Raw genomic sequence first — 24109 nt, 5'->3', positions numbered from 1 at the left:
GGAGTGCTACTTACCTCCCTGCTCCATATATAGGACCAGGGTCTCCCCAAAGAGACATTTTCTGGTCTTTTTTTATCCACTGACAGGATTGGAGAGTTTAAATTTAGATGTTTCTGCGTTTTGGGCCCTATTCCCAGGCATCATAGAGCAAGTTATTGCTTCTAAATGTGCATCATTGAAAAAACAAGCTCCTGTTTTAGTGGGTGGTGAGGAAGGAGGAGAGTGAAGTCTTTAAGTAGTCAACCTCTTTGATTTTCCCCTCCCTGTTTTTAACTGTGGAAGAGGTGTTGGGGGGGGACAGTTGACATTTTCTACTCTGTTACGAAGTAGTCTACTGAATTCTTCAAGACGTTTTGCATGCATATCCCTTATTAAACTGCATTGTGTTCTAAGTTAAATAGGTTTGGCTTCCTCTTTAAATATTTTTCCATGTTTTATTTATCACTTTTTTATATTTCATAAGGAGAATTTGTGTGTCTGTTTATCAGGAACTGCTCTGTTATGCAATGATGAGGTATTTCTCTCACTTAATACGAACAAGAAATCTGGTTATGTGTTGTTGGCATTTGTATGTTTTGAAAGGTTTAATCAGAACTGCTGTAATGAGACGAATACAGAATCTTTAAATCTATAGCTAAGCCAATTCAGAGGCATCTTTTGGCTTCAAATCAGATTTTAAAACTATTTCCCTACAAGTGAGAACAATTGTTTTCTTATATAATCCTCTTAATTGAAAACCTGTTGTTGGAATAAATAATAAAAAAGAAAGAACTTCTGTATGCTTCATTTTGTGTGCTTGAGTCTAAATTTTGACCACATAAACCCTCATCCTGTTGTTTGCTATGCATCAAACCAAAACTGATGTAGCACACTCTTCTGACTACCCGATTTTGAGCATGCCTCTCATCATCTTTGAAGAAGGGCCACTGACTGCTTAGCTAAGGGGGAAATTCAGAGAATTCAGGAATTTATGAAAATCAACTTTTAAAATACTTCCTATTGCTTTTCATTATTCATTCTTTATACTTAGCTTATATTTTTCAGTTAGCAGCATGTCCTGTCCTTTGAAAATGTTTATTTTTGTCCCATAACTTCCAGTTTTGCAAAGGGTTTATATTAAAGGAAAAAAGCTAAAAATGAACAAGTGTTTCTGTGTGGGGAGAAAACCAAAAGTTCAGTCTAAATTTTGGGCATTACACTCACCATTCTTTGCCAGTACCCATACTGATACTTAATTTGAAACACTTGACCAGAGAGGGAATTTACTACAATCTGTCCTTCATTATTCCAGAATAGTAACAAAGGTGATGCGTGGGTAGTAGATAAATTGTTTTTAGTGATTTATCCAGTATGTTACAGCTGTAAAAGGTACTGGAGGTAACAATAAGTTAGGGAGTGTAGTCGTGCCTTGATGAAGCTGTCGGTGATGCTGTTGGGTGCAGTGAGCAGTGGGTAGGCTGTTTGCCTTTTCCAGCCTGCAACAAGGCTTCCAACAATTTTATGCTTCTGCAGATGTAGGTTGCCCGTCTGCTTTGTATCTTTTCTGGGTCCTGTAGTGCACAGTGAATATGTAGCAGGACTCATGTATTTCTCTTCAGTTAAATCAGACCTGTCAGACACTCACAGCTCAGTGTTGCATAGCCACGTAACTGTAATTAAGAACTTCTACTTTTCTTCTCCCTTTACTTCCTTGCTCTGTTTGTCACTTTGTTGATCATTTTTCACTAAAAATAAACTGAGAACTCTGTTTTGGTGGGGTTTTTTTATCCTTGCGTGTGTGGAAAGCACCAGATTTTCTTTGGCATCGCTTCTGGAGCACAGTGCTGTCTTGCAGTTCAGCAGTTAATGGCTTGTGACCTTTCTGTAATGTTTCTGATGACATTCCTGTTCAGTCATAAGTGGTTTGCAGTTTCTGCTTTCAGAGCTTAATCATGGAATTCATTTTGAAGTGTAAATATGTATTTTTTGCAGGAAAACTGTAAGAAAAGGAATGCATGAATTTTAGAGCAAAATCTTAATAGAACCATGTTAATTTATAATTAAGGTGAGCAGAGCAGCAATAGCTGCTAAAGATAAGTCTCTTCTCTATTTCCTGCTCATTTTATTGCTTTTAAAACTCATCTCAAAATAATTGGCATGGATTTTTTTTTCCCTTAACAAATGTTTTGCAGTCAAATACCAGTTCATACGTGATTGGAATAACATGGTTACTGTTAATGGCTCACAACATCTTTAGGAAATTATCACCTGCACGTTGAAACGTCAAGGTCATTTGGGTACGAAGTGTGTTAATCACCAGTTTTAACATTGTCCTGAAAGTCAAAGTTTGTGTGTTCTGTGTTGTCTGAAGGATGGTCTCTCAAACAGCACTTCCCCATAGCACTGCCCTGGCTTGTTAGTCATGTTGCAGCGAAGTCACCGTGGTGCAGAAAGTAAGACAGTTCTTCAGGTGCTAGTTTAGCCCAAATCTTGATGACTGAGATCAAAGGAGTTTTAGATGCAAAAAAAGGGTTCTGGTAGGTGAGTTCGTTCATTCCAGTTTATTTTTGTAAACCCTGGTAAATGATACTGCCTGTGACGTGAGGGACTGAGCAAGGCTTGTTCTGTAAAGGTGGTGGGTGACAATATGCTGGTTTTCAGTTTAATTTCTAGACTTGATATATTTTAGCCTAATTCTAAATATGCAGTGTCACCCAAGCAGTGAGCACTCCTAAAGTTTTCACATGACCTAAGAGCAGCATTAATTGTTACTCATTTTCATGTGTAAAGTGGTAATATACCACCTCCTTTGACTCATGTCTCTGCATCTCTGTAAGCAGCGTCTAGCAAAAGTAAAAAGACGACTGCTTATCGATACACTGCTCCTGAGATGTCTGTAGGTGAGACTTTTCATCTGCATGCAGGGATTAAAACCTGTTTCCGTTAAGCTCAGTGATATGTCATTCCTGCTATAAAAAAAGATAACTACCCTTACTGAATTTCACTGTGGGGAATACCAGTTTTGAGTGTGTATCAAAAAACAAGTCTGGAGTTAATAAATAACTCCTGTTAGCATCTTGGGTTCAGTTTGTTCCGTGCTCTGACAATTCGAGTATTAGGCTGACTTACATCTGTATTAAGTAGAGTTCTCTCTTTGCATTGTTTAACCATAAAGGGGCACATCATTTAAGTGACACTTATCTCCAGATAACTTGCATTTTGCATAATCTAATGCAAGTCACTGACTACAGCAATAGTCACTTGACTCTTGTAATCATTCATTCAAGAGATAATCCAGCTCTGCTTATTTCAAGTGGTAGGGGAAAAAAAAATCAGTATCTAAATTTTAAATGACTTTAGTTTTGAAGCATTATTCTGCCATCATAGTTTCTAAATATGTAACAATTTAAGGAAATTCATTTGTCTCATCATAAGAAGTTAGGAGCTAATAATTTTCTTAAACCTTGTATGTTGGAACATAGATGGTAGTTAGAAATGCCATATTTTGCAAGCTCTGCACTGACAAATAAAGAATTACGTCAGTAAAAACTCTGTGCTGACCAAAGACACTTGGAGATAATTCTACTTTTTATTTCCAATGCTGTTGACACCAAATCATCTACCTTAAGTTAATATATAGGAGTCGAACAGTGGAAATATTTAGTGAGGCCTCATTCTCTCTGTCAGATGTACCTCAGGAGATAAACAGGAAAACCCCAGGTAGTACCAAAAAAGTTTATATGTAACAGGGGAAGTTCATAATTGTTTCCAAGTGTGACTTTTGTGAGAAATGTGGCAATATGAAGTATCATTCAGAACAAATACTTGTTATCCCTCTACAGATGGAACAAGTCTTCAACATAACTTACTGCATCACTTCTCTTTCCTACTATTTCTCCTTCCTTGCTACAGATGTCAACACTCTGGGTGTTTCTTTCCTTACACTAAGTGGCTTTCAGCTTAAGAGTTTGGATATATCCAATTCCTAAACAAGAACTTAAGTTTGACTTTTTGTTTGGGGTTTTTTAGCCCTGGCAAGTGCAGTAGGTACCACAGCTTCGATGGACGTTGGAGTGGGGTCCTGAAAATCAAGAAGGTGGTTAATATTAGATGGAATGATCTAGCAGATCTTTCCTATATTTAAAATGTTTATTGTGCTAATGCTGTACACATGCATTAACATTGGCCCCAAAAAATTACAAACTAGAACAATATGAGAAAGAGACCTTTAATATATAATTCTGTATTCTGCTTTTGATCTCCAAGCTCTCGATGTGTCAGTTTAGAGTTTGTGTTTGTTTTTTCTATCCAGTGGATTTGCTTTATAATTTAAGAACTATTCTCTTTTTTTTTTCCTCCCAATTTCTACATTAACCTGGCACAGTCAGACTCTTCATTTGTGTTATTTCCATCACTTAAATAAAGGCCCAGACACTTGCTTTGCATCATCTCTATAGCATCTTTGTTTCACTGCCTGGAACATAGTAAACAGGTCTCATGATCCACTTTCCTCTGACCTTTCTTAGCTCTGCAGAATCAGCAGGAACAGTGGCAACAGCTGCTCTCAGAAGGTAAATGAGCAGGAAGGTGATCCTTCTCTAGTAAGTTTTCAGGATGGAGTAAGCTGGGTTGATCAAGTACTGTGAAGTAGTTTCAGAGTTCCAAGTTTTGTAGCTGCAATATCGCTGTACCGGGTCTTTACACCTGGAATTCACACGTGCGTGGTTAGACAATCACGATATATGAAATGTTAATACATAATACACAGGTGAGCAGTTGTAGGCTGGCAGTCACTTTTGTCCTTCACACGGCTGAGGTGCTGTAAGTGTTGCAATGCTACAACTAATGTTTTACAGCCACTGAATGTGCCTGGAGTTCGGGGGCACGTTGTTCCCTTGCTGCTCTCGCACTCTTACCTGCTGATCTACCCCACTGGTCTTCAGGCATCTGGCTGATGCAAGCTGGAAAGTCCTCGCCTGCAGCGTTTCAGCACCACCAGCTTCACGGGACGCTCATCAGAGATCTTGAACTTCCATTGGTTTTTTCAACCAGCAGGTTTTTTTCTCCAGTGACGTCAGACAACTGAAAACAGCAGTTTGAAAAAAAACTAGGGCACTCAGGTTTCTATATATAGCAGCTCTCAGATCTCAAGAAAGCCAGTACTCTGATCCAGTCTGGTTTTAGCTGTCAGTGTTTGTAAATTAACATTAACAGAATTGGTCTTAAGTAGAATTTTAAGTGTCATCTGTTTTTTTTCCTTCTGCTTGCTATTTCCAGCTTTTTTTCTCTTTTTGGTGGTTTCATTTCAATTTAAAATAGTTGTCTGTTTTTCAGTCCCTTTGCTTTTTTCTCTATACTAACGATGAGTTGACCTTCGGCAAAGGGAACTGTGGTCATCGCATTACTGAGAAGCACCTGACTTGCATCACAATCAGGCTGGTTTGATGTCAGACAGGGGGACTAGTTTCAGCTTTAGGGTTCTGTGCACAGCATTTCTCATAAATTAAACATGAGGATCTCCATATATTGAAGTGATTATTTTATAATTTTTGTAATGAACCAATTAATTTTTTATTGATGGCATGGGGAGGTGGGGAGGGAAGTAAAGAAAGACTCAATGACTGATAGAGTGGGAAAGGCAGAGTATGACTGTGTGGCAGATGTTAAAAGAGTTTATGAAGTTAACTGCTTCTGTTTTGTGTATGTACTCATAACACTGACTTCTTTACGGCAGAAAAGGTAGGGCAAGAAAGTTTTGACAGTTTATGAATATAGTTTTATTTGTTTGACTTGGTCACACGCACCCACCCCCAGAAATTACTGGTCTGTTTCTCCTCCAAAGATGCCACCGGAGTGTTCACAGATGCAAAAGTAGAGAGCATACAGCAAAAAGCTATAGTTTTACTTAGCTGAGAAGCGTTGGAACACGTTACCCTTACATGAGAGTTACAACCATCCTTTCGTCCTGCTGGCCTGATGAAAGAGTGAGACCTAAAAATATTCTTTTGTAACATGGGATCATTGCATGGAGAAGAAAGGAGTCACTGTTCTACTTTATTCACATTCTTCGTATTTTATGCTGCCAGTTGAAAAAAATAATGCTTTCCATATGCATGGAGCAATGCAATTTGCATTCGTGAGGATAGAATGGGAAACATAGTTGAGAATCTTGCATTAATTCAGGCTTTCTTTGATTTGCTGTGTGCTGCTTAACTCATTTGTATACGTATGCTGTTTCACTCGCAAGCGACTGAGATAAAGGAAGGAGGGGTTTGAGAGCAGCAGCTTTGTACACAGTGCATGTTTTTCTCCCTGGGGACAGGCTTTCCGCGTGACAGTGGGCAAGGTGCCCTGGTCCATCTCAGTCCCGTAGTGCGGTGGGGTTCGGGGCAGCTCCCCAGCCTCTCGCACGCGTGGGCAATCCTGTTTCTGCCTGGGCGGCTCTGGAGGTTGCCCAGGGGGAGCAGCTCTCTGAACGCTTCTTGCCCTGGAAGACTGGCCAGTAATTATTATTAGAAAATCTGAGATCTTTAGTTAAAATGTATTCGAGATCAAAAACATTGCTACAAAGTTGAAGGTGGCTACCCTTCAAACTCTGTGAAAGCTTAAGGGTGTCTCACTGAAGGATGCTCAAAGGCTAGTGTTGCATGTATGCAGCTTTGGTTTTTTATGGGCTCATCACTGGCTCTACATTTGGATTTTTCCAGTGTTACTCCTAGATATTTGTATTTGGTGGAATCTGAACCTGTAACCTTACCACACAATTAAAGACGTTAAATTTTCAGCTGAAGAAACTTCTGATTTTTGGCACAGATTAATACCCATAGCTTTTGTTTGGCTATTTAACGAGCTAGCCTTACCTACATACTGTCTGTCGTTGGCACAGAAGATCAGAGCCTGACAATCCCATATCAGTTTGCCTTGGCCCTTTTTCTTTTGCACGTAAGCACGGTGCACATTATGGTGTCTAAGTGAAGTTCATATGGCAGGCAACTCCCACGTATGGTGCAGTGTCACTAAAAATATGTCTTGGAAATGCTCATTGGAGTGGCTACCAGCACATTAATTTTCTATGTACTGTGCAACCTTCTCTCAAAAGATACCTGATTTTTCTTTCCTCAGTAGTTCACAGTGTGTACCTAATGACGTTGTTTCCTGTTTGAGGTGATCTGCCTTGTCAAGAGGCAGGTCAGCTTTTTAGTCACTGAATGAAGTCTTTGATACCTTGTAGAAATATTCTGTTAAATCCTATGTAGAAAACTAGAAGACTGTAGCTTCTGCAGTACAGCTTCTGTGCTTGTATCCAGGAGTGGTCTTACGTGGTGTATCAGTGGAGTTCTCTCTTTCAGGCCACTGTCATGAGAAAAATCCAGATGACGGTCATGACAAGGAGAAATACTTTGATGACCAGCATGAGTCAGTTACAGCAGTGGCAGAAGGACTCTCTGAGGGAGGTGCAGAGGATCCCGAAGTCCTTACTCAGAGTTCAGCAAGGGATCCCTCCTTCTTGAGACTGGAAAGTAAGTCAGCCTTACAAAATCAGTGCTCACAAATGAATCCGTTTCTAGATTTTTCAGAAAAGCTGACTTCCTTGCTGCAAGAAGCTACGTTTTCCCACCCTCTGTCTGTAAAGCGAAAAGTAACCCTTAAAACCAGTTTCCCTGTTCTTTAAGTCTAACATCAAAATGCATTAAATCAAAAAATGAGATCAAGGTTTAGAGGCTTTCCAAGCTAAAGGATGTAGTTTCTTGCAAGACTCTACAAACGCATGTTGGTTGTACCTTAGTGAATTCTGTATCAGATGTGCCAGACAGAAGGGAAGAAAAAGTGTCTATGGTTAAGGTACAGAGCATTTTATTCGGTGTTTAATACACATATGTAGAGAAAAGATACCACATGGTTACTCACTCAGACAGAGTTCTGGTTTGGAAAGGAAACTGATGCAAGTAGTCTAGAAGTGTTGATTTTTGAAGCAACTATTGATGCTTCTTTGCAGTCCCCCTCTCCATTTGCAGTGTGCAGTGAGTAATCAGTGATACTTGGTTTGGGCAAGTGGAAAAGTCAGGTCACAGAAAAAAAAGATCTTTTTTATACAATTTGTAGAAGCAGCAGTAAGAGAATTTTTGAAGTTTTTGTGGTGTTCCCTCTTAGACGCAGTCACTGCAGAAAGCAACGGTTCAGAAGGAGTGGAGGGGTTAGAAGATGATCAGATGTCTGAAGAGATGCTGGCTTTGGTGGATGAGTTTGAAAACTCTTGGCCTCAGGAAGCTTTTGAAGGGGCACTGGAGGTAAAAGGTCGTCGGATGGACTTGCAGGGAATCCGGGTCCTAAAGAAGGGATCTCAGGATGGGCTAGCTACCTCCTGTTTCGGGGACTGTGGTGATGATGATGAAGCTGAATGGGTAAGTTTGGATGAGTTAACTTGGGTCTTGTACCAACTTACTGTTGTGGAGGAGGGAAAGATGAGGCAGTTCAGGGGGTTTAACACTGGAATATATATAGGAACTTCCCCTGTGGGCCTCAGAGAGCTGGTTCATGGCTTGTGTGAAATGAACCACTAGTTTCCATCTGTCTTCTAAAGGAAAGGCCTCCACATCACTAAAACTGACATCGTTTAGTCTGGAGAAAAGGAGGCGCAGGGGAGACCTTATCGCTCTCTGCAACTACCTGAAAGGAGGTTGTAGCAAGGTCGGTGTCAGTCTTATCTCCCAAGTAGCAAGTGATAGGACAAGAGGAAACAGCCTCAAGTTGTGCCAGGGGAGGTTTAGATTGGATATTGGGAAAAATTTCTTCACTTGAAAAGGTTGTCAAGCATGGGAACAGGCTGCCCAGGGAAGTGGTTGAGTCACCAGCCCTGGAGGTATTTAAAATATGTGTAGATGTGGCACTTAGGGACATGGTTTAGTGATGGAGTTGGCAGTGTTAGGTTAGTGGTTGGACTCGATAATCTTAAAGGTCTTTTGCAACCTAAATGATTCTACGATCTTAAGTGTTGATTTTCAGCAGCAAGAGCTTAGGCATTGAATGATGCTGGGTGCTGTCAAACTTCTTGCTCACAGTTACAAAGGAGAAAATTTTCTAACCAGTAGTTCCTGTTAGCATGAAAACAATGAAATATCTGTTGTCATCGAGATACAAACAAAATATATAATAAAAAATGCCTTTTAATTCTCTAGCAGTTCAATTGGTTTTCTTTTATGTTGGAGATTGAAGTTGTGTGCTTTGTTTTCATGGTGTGATGCAGTGAAAGTGAGCAGGCTTAGAGAATGGGTTGAGATGGAAAGGGAAGGGAAAGAGAGAGAGAGACAGATGTCATCTGTAACATCTTTGAAATTGAATCTTTGGGCTAAAACGAGTAGTGTATTGGAGCTGATAATGTTCAAGGTATTTCTCACTGTTAACCTTGCCAATACTGTTCTTTTGGTAGATCACTTTTCAGGTCAAACGTTTAAAGAAACCAAAAGCTGAAAGCTTGGATCTCCAGGAGCCAGTTGGGAGAAACGGGGAAGAAGGGACTAATGGAGAAAATGAAAACTTTTACCAAACTGCCCTGGAGATCAGTGGACCAAAGATACCTTCTCCTGGACCAATAGGTAACCTGCTGCTTCTAGAGAATGCAAGTCGTTTGCGGCTTTTGTGTTACTCTGGTTTATTTCCTTTGCAGCTTTTATATTTATATTTTATATTTTATATTTATTTTATATTTATGGTTTATTAGCATAAATATGCATCACAAAGACTACATAGTGAACTATGCCTTCTAGATGAGTACATGGAAAAATTAGAAATCGCTTCCATCTGCACCTTCTTCATGAAGTGCAGTGTAACTTTTATCTGCTGAGTGAAAACTTTCCAGTTAATTCCCAGAACTTTTGGGATGAGGTGGTAAGAGTCGCAAATGAAAGAGGCAGATACTGTGAGAAGTTGTACAAGACAGAGGGGGGTTTAATGATCTTTTTCTAACTAACTTCTCTGCCCATTCAGTTTTAGTCAGATGAGAGACACACCTTCAGGGAAACACGCAGGATGAGAGCTTGAATTGATTAGTGACGACACATAAGAGACACAACTCAAAAACAAAAGGTAGAAAACTTGATCGAATAAAAACAAAATTAAAAAAAAAAAAATCAAGTGTTCTGCTGTAATTGGTTTGGTGATAAGAGAAAACTTAGACTAACTTCCAGAAGACTGGAGTTACAGAAAAGTGGAGATTTGCACCAACATAGATGAGGCAGTTTGGAGAGAGAGGTGGAGTTCTTGCTAGCTGAGTAACAGAAATTGGAGAGTGGTCTGTTGTTATGGTGCAGGCTAGTTCCACTGGTGTGTTCAGGTGGACAGAAATCACCAGCACGTAATTGCTTGGGGTGAAGTTTAGAGCTGCTGGAACCTAATGATGCCAAAGAAGAGAACCGAAGGAATTGGCCCCCATACTTTTTGTCTTACCTTGATTTCAATGGAGGTAAAATCTTTATGTCGTAGGGCTGATGTGTAAGCAAAGATGGGTTCTCCAATACGTTTTAGTCCTTGACAATTTGATGACCTAGAAGGTGATTTCACATTTTCAAGGCTTTTCCATTAAACCTTTAACAAGCTCTTTTTTTAGCAACTGACAAATGTAAGCTACTGAATTAAATATTTAAATAGGGGGAAGGAATTACATGAAAAAAGACTATCATTTATGAGCACACACCTGTCCTTTCCTTGGTGTATCTCCTCTCCCCGGAGTCACTTTTGTGGCTTTATTACATAGCTTCTCTTGACTGTAAAGTAGTTATCTTCCTAACCCTCCTGTGAGGCAGGGTCCACTGACATCCTCTTTACAAGAACTAAATCATCAAAAGTTTAAGTAACATATTGGAGGTCGCCTGAGGAGTGCCTGGTAGAAGAGGGAGATGATGCTAGCTGTCCTGTGTTTGACTGCCTCTCAGACTACTGAACCGTCTCCGTGTAGTGTTTCCATACCTCTCGTTATCTTTTGCTGTTCATGCAAATAAGAACTCACAGTCAGTTCCCAGCGGTGGTGGTGAGAACTGATCATCTTCCTCTGAAGTTTCCCAGTGTTTCGCAATGTTAATTTTCCTTTAATCAGAATACTTTACAAAAGACATGGTATTACAGACTTCGTCATTATTTTGCAAAATCACGGTGAAGCATTTTACTTGCATGGGAAATAGGATTTGCATCCAAATGGGCAAAATTTCAGGTAACTAGAAATAAATACTGAAATACTGCCTACGTAGCTGGTGCGATAGACTGGCACGTTGTTAAACTTGGCTTCCCACTGTGCGAATTTACAGCTACAATGACTTTTTCTTGTGTTCCAAACAGTCCGGATGTTTCTGATATGAGAGGAAAACGTTTCCTAACAGTTAACACAAGCTGGATTCCTAGGACTTGGTACAGTAAGGGAAAGATTTCAGTAGGCTTTGGTTCAAATGTGAAGATCAGGTTCTTGTTTCTCCCAATGATCTATTTGTTAACACAAAGCAAGTTATTTACCTTTCCCTGCCTTGGTTAACTTCTCTGCAAAATGAGATGGCTGAAGTGTAATTGCTTAATAGTTTCAGAAGTGTTGCTATCTTGAGTGTAAGAATGCAGTAAAAGCCACTGTGTCTTAAACAATATTCATTGAAAAGACGTGACAGTATTTTTCACCTGGGATTGTCAGAAGATGGAACAATCAACTTTTATTAGTTTTTACTGTAGCTGTAGAACATAAACGATGACTCATTTACGAACTTTCTTTAAGGGCATTTAAGTAGAGACATTACCTGTAAACAAGAGTGGCGATTGTTCTTAATGCGTAGCTGTTGAAAAAGTGTAATGAAACAGGTTTTAAAAGTCCACCTCCTCATCTGTCTTGCGTAGGATCCAGTTCTGTCTTTGGATTGCACAAGTTCCATTCAGTCCATTTAGGTTCAGGAATGTTCTTAAATCTGGCTGCAGAACCGTGACTTTTATAACGTAAGGAATGTATCTACTGGTAGAAAGTATTTTGTAAATCATTGTACTGAAGCAGAATGCCTTTCTGCTTCCAGACAGTTTCTTCAATTTATTTATTTATTTTTTTTTTCCCCTTTCACAAGGAAAAAGACGTGACTATCGTAGCCTTGGCTGGCCAAGTCCTGATGAATGCCTGAAACTCCGCAGGGTAGAGCTTACAACTGTAGCCAGCACATGGCTTGCTGTTTCTGCTAAAAACATTGAGTAAGTATCTTGTATATGAACCTTAAATAAGTTACAGAAAGCAAGACAGTTACATGGCCTTCAGTAGCATAAACCGAAGATTTTAGCAGTATTTTAAAGTAAGCAAGAACTGCCAGGATTTCAACAAAGTTTGAATACAGTATGTGGTATTTCATCAATACACTTACAAAGAAAAGTGCAAGTGCAGACAGAAGGTCCAGTTTCTCTTGCTTCTTGAGCTACTCAAATGAGGTTCTGCCAGGTTCTGGGCAGTCTCACTAGAGAACTTTGTAATGACTCTTCTTTTTTCTTCTCCTGACTGATTTAACTTGTTCTATGACCTTTGCAGCATTACAGAACACATTGATTTTGCCACGCAGCTGCAAGAACCAGCCATGGAGCCCCTTTGTAACCCAAACCTACCAGCCAGTATGCATACTTTGGACCACCTACAAGGTGTCTCTAGTCGGGCCAGCTTGCATTACACTGGAGAAAGTCAACTGAAAGAGGTATGCCAGAGTTGAAGGCTGTCACTCAGAAATGGCCACACCATGGCTGATTCAAGGCACATTGAGCTCAGTGCCCTGTCTCCAAAAGTGACCTTCAGTGAGTAAATGCCTGAATAAAACTGTAAGAACAATGCAAGCTGAAAGCCGTATTTTACCAGAGTGTTTTCCCAGCCATCTACAATCTGGGGGAAATCCTAAAACACCGTTAGTGTCTTTGTATTTATAGCTCTTGATGGATGAATTAGTGAAAGAAAAGTCCAACTGAGCATACACAAACTTCTACCATTCTTAGTATTCAGTGCCATGGAGTTATAACTCTGTGTGATGATACAGATAGGATTAACTCAAGATAGACAGCGATGTTTAGGTTGGAACAGGTTACACCATTTGTAAAAGGCTGGGGGGAAAAAGCAACCAACAAGTGAGGGACATCTCTTACCAGGTTTTGGCATCTAAGCACTTGTTCTTCCTCTTCACAGGTGCTACAGAATCTTGGCAAAGACCAGTACTCACCACAGTCATTAGAACAAGTTGGTACTCGAATAGCCAAAGCTTTGGAAAAGGTATGTGTAAATGAGAAAAATGAGAAGTCTGGGCTTACCACTCATGACTGACGTAGTGGTCAATCCAGTCTCAAACCTTGTCTAAAGTCCCAGTCAAGGAATGTGTTAGTAGTTGGACTAAGGATTTGTGTCTATTCAGCATCTGTAATGCCCTCACAGGTATTTTGTTGAGCAGTATCCTGTGCTTACACTGTCAGACGTCTTGCATATCTTTCTACTAAAACCTAAGCTTGTCAGATTTCCCAAAGTTTCCAGCCCTGTAGTGAGCAGCATTGTGGGGTGTTGATATATGTTAAACTATTTCAACAGCTCTCAGCCCTCCTCTTTCTTTTTGTGCTACACTGACCTGGAGCTTATGGGAAGTTAAGTTAAGCCATGGCTCAACTCTCCAGTTGTGTTTCTGGTGTGCAGTGGTCAGACAGCTGACAGGCAGGAGCTCTTGTCACAGAATCATCTCGGTTGGAAAAGCCCTTGAAGCTCCTCCAGTCCAACCATTAACCTCACACTGACTGTTCTCAACTCCACCAGATCCCTCAGCGCTGGGTCAACCCGACTCTTCAACCCCTCCAGGGATGGGGATTGTCTCTCCCCACTTTTTTCCCCCTTCTCTGCCTACTTCCTTCTACCTCATGCAGTGTTGGGCTGAAGTGTCAGATGCCTTCAGGCAGGCTGTGGCACCACGTCCAAGGCTGCACTCCCTGTTCTCCCCGCAGAAAGCCAAACATCCTAGCTAGATCAAGGCTGCCAAGGACCTCAGCTGAGGTCTTTAGGAGGAGATGATTAGAGGCATAATTTTCCCAGGATCTACAAGGTAGATAAGGATGCAGGGATTGGTGTTATATGCTTACAGCTAGTGGGGAGGATATCCCAAACTACTATAGAAAAGAGGCCTCAGCCAAAAGAGTTTGGTGCCCCTAGCCTATTCTGCCGAAAGCCATCTGAGGAACTTACTGTGCTTTGAAGCTGAAGCCAATATAGCTTTATCATTCCCAGAAAGTAAAGATGTTACTCTTATGCTCATCTTACCAGACTTAGTTTCTTTTCACTTTAGATGGATACTGACTCTCTCTTACATGCTACAGTTCCCTCTGCAGACAGCAAGCTTTATCCAAATAAGTTGAGAATGTAGCGCTGAGACCAGAAACAGAATTCTCAGTAAAGCTAGCTGTGTTGGAAATAAAATGCAGTTCTTCTGTCTACCAGTCTCATTCAGTATTCACAAGAGCTAATCAAACAAATCAAGATGGCTACTTATCTAATTGCATATGTGAGCATAAACATTCATTTACTGTATCTGAGTCCACAGAATTCAAGCACATAGTATTTTCCTTTCTAACACGTGACATGGGAGTCAGCCAGCTAGAGGCACCAACCTCAGTCAGCTAGGCTTGTCAGGCTTCTGCCCTGAGCTGCATCCCAGAGCATCCTTTCTCTTTCCTGTGACTACAGAGAGCCTGCAGGTCCAATCAGCTAACTTAGCTGAGTTTTTTTGCTTTGTGTTGGGTAACGTTCGGCATCAGACAGCTGGTTAGAAGCTGTTGTGGCTGCTGAAACTGTTGCTGCTGTTTAAAGCTATTTAGCTGCTGTTCCTTTCTTAAGAAAATTATGTTGCATTTGGAATTTGTGTTTCGTTTGGCAATCTCATTTACCTGGCTATTGCATATGTGTTGTTTGATAAGAGACTTTCCGCTGCTTTGAAATAGTTTAATGCTGTTTTTAAGTGTAACACCCTCTAACTCAATATATCAAATAAATTGGAAAGAGCAAAAGACAAGAATATTGTTCACTCCAGGTGTTTACATGACTGGTTTTTGTGTTCTTCTTTTGCCAGAATCAGACTTCCTGGGTCCTCTCTAGCATGGCAGCTCTTTACTGGAGGGTGAAAGGCCAAGGAAAGAAGGCAATTGATTGCTTGCGGCAAGCGTTGCACTACGCGCCCCATCACATGAAGGTGTGTACACGTGTGCCTCTTACTCGGGTGAAATAACGTTTTGCTTGTCATGCTGGAGCTTTCACAGACTATTGTTAAGGCCAACACTGTATCAAGTGTCTATAATGTATTAGATATTAGCTAACTGTGGTGAAACCTCAAGACTTTCACCACCTGTTTAGTGTGGACTGTCTCTTTTTAAAAAATAATAATAAAAAAAAAAGACAACTGCGGAAGAGGTTCAGTGGCCTTGCCTACAGTGCAGGGGGTTTGACGCCTCTCTGGGCAATGCAGGCTTGAACTTCCCCCTGTTTTGTAGGGCTTCGAATCTTCATCAGCCTTTGTCTGGACAAGTCTTCCAACCTAAGATGTGGGGAGTGCTTTTAAAGAAGGGAGGAGATGATATCTAAGCAAAGAACTTAAATGCATAACTCTTAAAGTGTTTGGGCTGTGACTCTCAGCTGGGCACTAGTGCCTGGCTTGGTGCTGCAGTTCTGTGCTTTACTCCAAAAAAAGTCAGTAAGTTTGGACACAACCTTCTGTTTAGTGTCTCAGTTGACTAAAGTGCTTTCTGCCCTTCATCTTGCCACGTGGCGTGCTGAGCATTATAATGTCTATTCTTACACATCAAGATCCCCCCTGCAAACTGATAAACGCCATGTAGGCTCCTCACTCAGCATCGCAGATTTCGCTTTGGGACCTGAGCAACAAATTGTGCAGCACTGCAAAATGTGTACGCCTTTTGGAATCTTGGTCTTAAATCCTTCTCCAAAAACTGAGAGACAAAGTAATTTACACTCTCGGGATATTAGTAGGAGGATTTAGCCATTAACAGTAGAAATGCACGGCCTGTGTATCTGTCCCCCATAACTCTGTCTCTCTGCACTCGTCCTTTTAAAACAAGGTTGGAACCAAGATATAACGCAACAAGCTCTTGCTTATTTTCCTTTCTTTCTGTGTAACTGGGAATGGTTCCTCCCTTAACTGTGTGACTTGTAAGGGTCAGAGTATGGATTGGAAACTACAGTCTGGCAAGACGATGGTGTAGCAGTGCTGTTTTCTAGAAAGGTGATATGATGTTGCTTGGGACTGGCTGACTGTCTGAGTCTGTGCCTTGTTTTTATCCTCCGTACTGAAGCTGCCTCCAGAGAAAACTGTGGGTCTTGTTTGTAAAGATACAAGTGGAACTCAGGGAGAGTTAGCACTGAAGGAACAGCTATTTAATATTTTGTTTTATCCTCCTCTTTGGTTTTATGCACTCTCGCTACTTTATCTTGCCTTTCCTCATGTAAATAAAAGGCAATTCATTTTCCTGTGGGCTTATTTTGTGGTCCTGACTTCCATACTCTCTGCTTTGCAAATATGAATGACTTGTCCACCAAGGGTGCTCCTTGCCTTGTAGAGGTCAAGGAGGCAGGGATCAAATACATCCAAAATTTTTTATTGTCCTGTTGAAGACACCTAAGACTTGCTACTAAGCAGTATTTTGTCCTCTGAAGGTGTGAAGCCCAGCTCCCCGAGAGTCTGTTACAGCTTTGTCAGTCAGACAAGGTCACAGTCTAGAAGTCCAGGAAATAAAAAACATACCATCAGTGACTAGCTGAGAAAATTTTATTTATAGCTGTTATCCAGCATCATATAGGAATTCTGTGGCAGAGGCAGGATAAGAATCAGTGCATCAGTTGCACTAATGGTTAGACCCTTATCACTTCCCTGCTGTCCCTTTTATTCATATTCCTTCCCCTTTTATGCAAGAGTTGAAGGAGGGTGGTCAAACAAACAGCTTTTCTTGTCTCTGAGAATGCCTCTCATCTTTGGGGAGAAAGCTAGTGTAAGAGCATCTAAAAAATAAAGGCATATACTAGGACACGTGAGTTAATTTTTTAGTTGTTTGCCTGTGCCACAGTAGTGTTTGTCACTATTGTGAGCAGATGTGTGTATGTGAGGTTTTTTTAATTTATAACTCAAGTCCAAATGCCCTTTTCTAGTAGGTCCGACTCACCACTTTCAAAGTCACTAGATAGTAGAGTGGGCAGTAACCAAGTGAGAGTGGCCAGCTGGTGGAGTCTTCTGTTTGTCTTGCTGATTCTGAGACCGTTTCAATGGAAAGAACCTCACTGTTTATCTCTTGCTCTTCTCTTCCAGGATGTACCACTAATAAGCCTGGCAAACATCTTCCACAATGCAAAACTTTGGAATGATGCCATCATTGTGGCTACCATGGCAGTGGAAATAGCACCACACTTTGTGGTTAATCATTTCACACTGGCAAACGTCTACGTAGCAATGGTGAGTGTGCTGTCACCCGCTTATGGCTTGTCTTTGGTACTCTCTGTGTGTGTATTTATGTATACACTTATCTTATTCTCACAAATAATTTTGGAGGAGCAGCATTCAAGAAACGGAGGTAGGATCAACAAGAAAGAATGTTTTGTGAATGCCAAAACTTATTACTCATTTTACTCTTATTTAGTACTTGAAGGCCAACATTTTTATAAACTGGCTTCAAAGAATGTTGTCTGCAAAGGTTTGTAAAGACAGTAGCAAACAATTGATAATTTGGTTGGCTGCCCATCTAAACACAGGATATTTTTATAATACTGGAAAATGAATGATAAATTGGGTCTCTGTCCTGAAGAGTGGAGCTTAGCATAGTGAGTAAAACCCAGTTCACAGTTGCAATGAACAAACACAAGGGAAGTTTCATTTCAATATCTGGATTATCGACACCCAAAATAATTCACAAATTGAACTCAAATTTCTTCATACTATCTATATATTCTGATCTGCAATTCGGCTTTCAGTGCTTACTCTGAACACAAAATGTTTGTTCCTTTTAAATGCTGGATTGGTTCTTGTGTGTTTCATCCTTATCTTTAACAGGACGAGTATATCTGAAGGGTAAAAGAGGCACCGTTAAGCTGAGGCATAGCTGACATATATATGTATGTCTGTGTCAAGAATGTTTTCAGTTACACACATTCTTATGTATCCCTGCCAGTTTTCAGCACTTGTCATAGATTTGTCCTTAATGTTTTGCTCCTGTGGTTGAGGGGATCACGGAGATAACAGGGCAAGTTGACCAGGTAATGGTGTATTATGGCTATCAGGGTTGAGAAGGGTTAAAATGCACAGTACTGTCAAACACACAATGGAAACAAGCTGAAGAAAGGCATGGCTTTGTTCTGTTAAAGTATTACTTCTGACAGCTCTTTGAAAGAAATGGAGTAGAAGTTTGATGCCTGAGTTGCCAATGTCTTTTTGAAGTTAGCACAGTGCGTAAGGATAACTTCATTCTCCCGGGATCTGAGAGAGATCTCGGTGAAGCCCCATATTAATTATATGAAATGACTGTAGCAACAGGACAGAATTTATCTTCTGGATCCAATTATACTGACATAAAGACAAGTTAGTTTATTTACATCATATTTAACCTGCTGTATTTGAGAGCTGACTCTGACCAACAGGTTGTAGAAGATGTCGTGCTAACTAACAGTGTAGCGTTACAGAGGCCACGGTTCCTTTAGTTGCAAAATTTTTTAGTAAGTTGCCTTACAAAGGAGAGAGCAGTTGGCCGTGTTAAGGACTGAGAACTTTGGATGGATGCTATAGAAACTTCTGATGTGGGAATCTAAAGGAAGATCAAAATAATGTCAAATCGCAGAAAATGTAAATTATTGCATCTAAAAATGGAAAAATCTGATTCTTGTTCTCATTGCTGTTTGTCAGTGCTCCCACAAATCCATACAGGATTTTCTGTGTAATTCCTGTTGAAACTGTATTGAAATTCACTTTTTTTTAAAATCAAGACTTTACAACTTGCATTGATCTAGTTAGTGCTTATAATGTGGCTAGAAATGAATATTATCTCTACTGGACAAATAAAGTTACTGAGAAAAGGACCGTAAGAGAACAAAAACAGTGTTGAAAGTGACTGAAAAACCCAGAATGTTTTTGGTCTTTTCCCCTCTTGTTTTTCTTCTAATACACCGTGGATGTTGGTGCACTTTCCTAGTTAACAAAAAAGCAGAGTGGCATAGGAAATTAGATTTCAGCTCTATCAAAATAGGTATTTTTTCAGCACAAATGCTTCTTACTACCATTCTGGAGTCCAGCTTATCCATTGAAATGGTCTGGCTACTGTCTGCTCTTAAAGTTTTGTTTGTTTGTTTTTACTTTGATTAATCTTTTAAAAATAATTTCAAGCTGTTTCTAAAAATGTTGGCTTTTCAGCAAAGTAGTTTCTGCATTGTCCAAGATTTTAAAGCTTTGACCTACTTAAATTCTGACCGAAATCTGTTTTTAAAAGTTACTTTTAAGCAAGAATGCTAAGAGCTACAATTAAAAGGAAGAGGTGAGAACTGTGCTAAGCATTGGTCAGTAATGCTTAGCAGGGATTTGACTCCACTACATGGAGTATGCAAAATTGGGTCATTAGCCCAAGAAAATACCAGAGTTATCTGGGGGAGGGGGAAGGAAATCTGTTCCAGTTACTTTTGTGCATTCCATACTACTCAACTACTTAGGACAGGAAAGGCATAGAAAATGCAGTCGCTGGTTTTTAGAATCTCAATCTCTGCAATCTTCTTTCTTTCTTTACAGGAAGAGTTTGAAAAAGCAATGAAATGGTATGAGTCAACACTAAAACTTCAGCCAGAGTTTGCCCCAGCAAAGAATCGAATCCGCACCATTCAGTGTCATTTACTTATGAAAAAAGAGCGACGGTCTCCTTAGAGATCAGCATCTTTCTCTTTTTTTAAAATGTCGTTATTCTCTATTCTGCTTTTAAGTGTGCTAAGATGAATTGATGAATCAAAGTTTTTAACAAGACTTTTAAAAAGAGATGGGATTTGGATTCAAGGGTTTTTTTTTTTTTTTTTTCCTCAAATATAGGAGCATCTTTGGAAAATATATTTCACAGACCATAATTTTAAAACATCCGTGTAAATATTAAACCAAGAAACTTCCATGAGTCTATGACCACCTGTACCAGAACCCAGGCACTGTTAGTTTTTCCTTAATGCTCAGATTGGCATCAGCATCCAAAATAACTTGCTTCATGTCTTACAATCCAAGCCAATGGAAGCGCAAAGCACACACCTGTACCAGCTAGTGAGAGGAGAGCATCAGCAATTCATCCATGTGACACTCATGCTTTGGCCAGTCTTGGTCACTCTGTACCGCATTAGCTGCTGTTTTGGAAGGAGAGGGGCAGGAGTTTAAACGTTTATAAAAAACATTAGGAACATCAAGCATTTTTGGAATTGTTTATTTCTGTTGAGGGAGGAGGAGGAAATGAGGAGGAGGGAACAGCAGGACACTAAAGTCAAAGTGGTTTTTAATCTTACTTGCAGAAAAAAAAATTTGCTAAAAATCCCAGTAAGATGTTTTATATTTGTCTGTATATTCGTAGCCCTCTGCCACCCTGAATGGTTGATTTACTAATTCTTCGCTCACTGTATTTTTAGCCATTTCAGAATAAGGTGCAAGTTTATGCTCGCTCTGAGCCATACTTTCAGCTGCCTAGGAGGAGGAGGGAGGCGGTGTCGAGGTATCCTAAGAAAATAAGTCAGGTGGAAGATTTCCAAATCAGTTCTCTCTTTGGTTGGTGGAGGACATGCTTCTCCAGACACCATTGTCGAATCAACAAGGGCACATATTTGAAATAAAATCAATTGGTTATGAACAAAACGCAGCTTCTCCTCTCATCTTTGTGTCGTGCGCCGTTTGCAAGAGTCGAGGTGTGGGGAGCTACAGCCTTTCCTCGGGCAGGAAAGCCTTTAACGCTCCTGATTAGACAGTGATTTTCTGCCTTATCCGTGGAAAATTTCCTGCACCTCTGTGCCTGGCTCCTTTTCTGTGGCAGAAGGGAATAAGGGAAGGTTAACTAAATCATCTGCCTGTCACGTAACCTACCCTGCAGCTTTTACTGTTAAACATACTGCTTAGTGATTCTTTTTAAAGAACTAACAATGTTTATGAAGTTACTCTTTTTTTTTTTTTTTCAGTCTTTTTCCTCTTTCAGTGATGCAGATTAAGAGCGGGTATGGCAGCGGTGGAAACTATGACGTCAACATAGCTTTTTTAACAATGTAACTTTTTACTTCATAAAAGGATCCCTGAATATTTTTATATATAATTGAAGATGAGCGGTTCTAATGCAAATTTTACCTCTGTTTTTCTGCAAGTGACTTTTGTTCCTCTAGAAAGCCTGACAGAGGTATGAGCAAGTGCCGCTGTTGGGTAGATTTTTATTAAAAATGGGTGAATGTGTTAAATTTTTGTCAACAGAGCCAACAGCATGTCAAAGCCTTCCCTTCCCAAGGCTCCTTGAAGGCTGGATGTTGTTGGCTGGAGATGGGTGTAGCTGTGTGTATAAGCTCCAAGAGGAAGGTGATACACCGCCACTAGGATCATGGACCGGGATAATGAACTACAGAGATTTCTCACATAGAGGTGTGGGAGGGAAACCAGCCAGGCAGGTACGAGTAAACGGAAAGAAGTTCCAGTCGAGCTAGAAAAAAGTGAGATCAAAGGCTTTTCCTTGAACTAAAGCAATGTGCTTTATTTGGTTTCGTTCATGATCTGCTTTATTTTCGTAGTGGTTGATAAATACTTTGGAGTCACTTAAACGTGTTTGGTAAATCTCCCGTTTCGTGTTTTGTAGTTTTAAAATGTAACATGCAAAAAGCTTCTCTTGGTACAGGGCGTCCACCTTACCACTTGGTTTCCTAAGGCCTCATATGGTCAAACCAAGTGACTGCTACGTGCTGAACTCTTCTGCTGCATCTGTCTCACTGATGATGAGAGATTTAAGTGAAGAGTAAGGCTGGTCCATAAGAATCCAAAGCAGCAATATGTGGAGCACAGGTGGTCATCCTTGGTTTTGACAAAAGACGAGGTTAAAATAGACCTTTTCTGGATCACCAGGGATTATGCTCACGGACAGCACTGATGGACACTTAAAATTAGCCGTTAATACACGTCAGTTTACATCTTGCTTACTGCAATACTTACTTTATATTAAGAAATGCACCAAGGTGTACTGTGTACCGACATCATACAAAAGGCAGGAACACTTAAGTTTTGTGTGTGTGACCATACTATCAATTGGTACGACCACCAAGGAGCTCGCAGGCTTTTGCTTTTCTTGCTCTGTTCACATTTCCCGTGAATTGGCACCTTCTAAATGGCTCTTGAGAACTGCAGTAGTCTGATTTCATGCAATTTTTTTCTGAATCTTGGTTAAGTGCTGTGAGGGAATGTGTACTGCCCTACTCATAAAATTTGTATGTACAGTGTTCATTTGCTGCTCGGCTACTGTACGCTGTATCTGCCATACAACTCATTTTAAAACAGCCCATGCTTCCCTTACAACTGTCTTTTCAGAAATTTTAGGTAATTTCTCTAAGTGTACTGCATAAGCAGTACATAAAGCTGAAGCAGGGAGGCAAAAAGATCTACTCAAGAACATAAACTTGACCCAACAGCAGCAGTAGAGGGTGTGTCTTTAACATTTTCACCCGCTGATGAATCAACGGGGGAATGCTGGCTCCCACCCTGGAGAAGGCGAATGGAAGACTAATCTCTGGGTCTTCAACCCTCCTGTATAAATGCAAAGAATGGTGGTTTTGAGTGGTTTGGCCATGTTCAAATGTTAGTCAAAGAAAAACTAATAATCCTGAACTTATGAACAGAAGACAAGTTGGGCAGCATGTTAAAAGGGAAGCCAGTGAATTTTATGGAGCAAAGGTGCAAGTCACTGCAGGAGGAGCTCACTATTTAAGGATGACATTCATCTTCTTCCATTTCAGCTATTTTAAAGTAAGCTAAGGTAGTTGTCTAGGCTCTGTCTTCAGTAAATGGGAAAGATTATTATCTTGAGAGGATGATCCACCCTTCCTGTTGTAGAACGTGACAAATTGCCTGTTCGAACTGCCTGTTCCTTTCCATTGACTGTTGAGGTACCTTTGACCAGCTGAACTTCGATATGATTTCTTATAATGAGGCTTAATAACTCATTTCATATTGACTGGCTCTGCTAAACATATCGCCAAAGTAGTCTAATTTAAGGGTGACATAACCATAAGTAAATGGCAAAATCCTGTCTTCTCCAGAGAAGTTTTTTTTTCTCAGTTGTTTTCAGAGCATACCCTGAAATGAAGTATAGGTGGAGAAAAAAGGTTGCCGTTTGTTTGCAGATAGCATCATGCTCCTGACATCCAGGGGCTTTTGAGGTCAAAAGCTACAGGAGGAGCATCAGATACTCCTATCAATGGAGTGGGGGGGTTTCATTCACCAGCAGTGTTTTACTGGTCAGGGCTGCACTGATGCCATACAAAAAAGAAAACCCCAAAATACCATGTTGGCACCCAACGTGACCACAGCATCCCATTCAAACAACAGATTTTACAGTGCAGTAGAGCCTGGGATCTTAATTTCCATCACCTGTGGACACGTTGCATCACTTACGATGGGCATTTTTTGAAACAGACTGAAAATACTAATCAGAAAAGTTTTCTGACGGAGCTTACAACTTTCCCCACTTCCTAACCCGCTCTCTTCCCTCTTGAAGGAAAAAGATTAAAAACAAACAAACAAAATACGTAACATCTCCCTAGCAATTGTATGATGCAGCCAAAGATGCTGTATGAGCTCTCAGTGATGCTTTTGCTTCCTGTGACTGTCGGTAGCTGCCATGAACTTGTCTGGCAGCAGCGTGGGACCTCCTGGGTTTAGACCTGCTTCAGGAAGAGTAACGTTCCTACCCCTGCTGCTGCTCTCCTGTGGGACTTTAGGCAAGGCATTTCCCCTCCTCGCTCTGCCTCCCTTCCTCCCGCATGTTGTCTGATGTCTTTTTAGAACATATGGGGTTTTTTGGAGCTGGAATCATTGCTGTTTACATCTTTGTACGAGAAACAGTTGTAGTGCCAGAGAATACA

The 24109-nt window shown here is 40.5% G+C and overlaps 1 protein-coding gene across 1 annotated transcript in view; it reads left to right on the top strand.

Moving 5' to 3' along the window:
- The window catches only part of TTC17 (tetratricopeptide repeat domain 17), a 59483-nt gene extending 38625 nt beyond the window's left edge, over positions 1-20858 (top strand). Inside the window, exons 17-25 of the mRNA XM_074852498.1 lie at positions 7329-7499; positions 8131-8381; positions 9407-9572; positions 12066-12186; positions 12515-12674; positions 13154-13237; positions 15069-15188; positions 17313-17456; positions 19770-20858. Of these exons, the coding sequence (XP_074708599.1) occupies positions 7329-7499; positions 8131-8381; positions 9407-9572; positions 12066-12186; positions 12515-12674; positions 13154-13237; positions 15069-15188; positions 17313-17456; positions 19770-19901 (1349 nt within the window). The 3' untranslated portion in view covers positions 19902-20858. The remainder of the gene's footprint in view (positions 1-7328; positions 7500-8130; positions 8382-9406; positions 9573-12065; positions 12187-12514; positions 12675-13153; positions 13238-15068; positions 15189-17312; positions 17457-19769) is intronic.
- The last annotated feature ends 3251 nt before the right edge of the window (positions 20859-24109 follow it).

Source organism: Strix uralensis, chromosome 29 (assembly GCF_047716275.1).
Source record: "Strix uralensis isolate ZFMK-TIS-50842 chromosome 29, bStrUra1, whole genome shotgun sequence".
Classification (NCBI taxonomy): domain Eukaryota; kingdom Metazoa; phylum Chordata; class Aves; order Strigiformes; family Strigidae; genus Strix; species Strix uralensis.
This window is presented reverse-complemented; position numbering and strand designations above follow the sequence as displayed.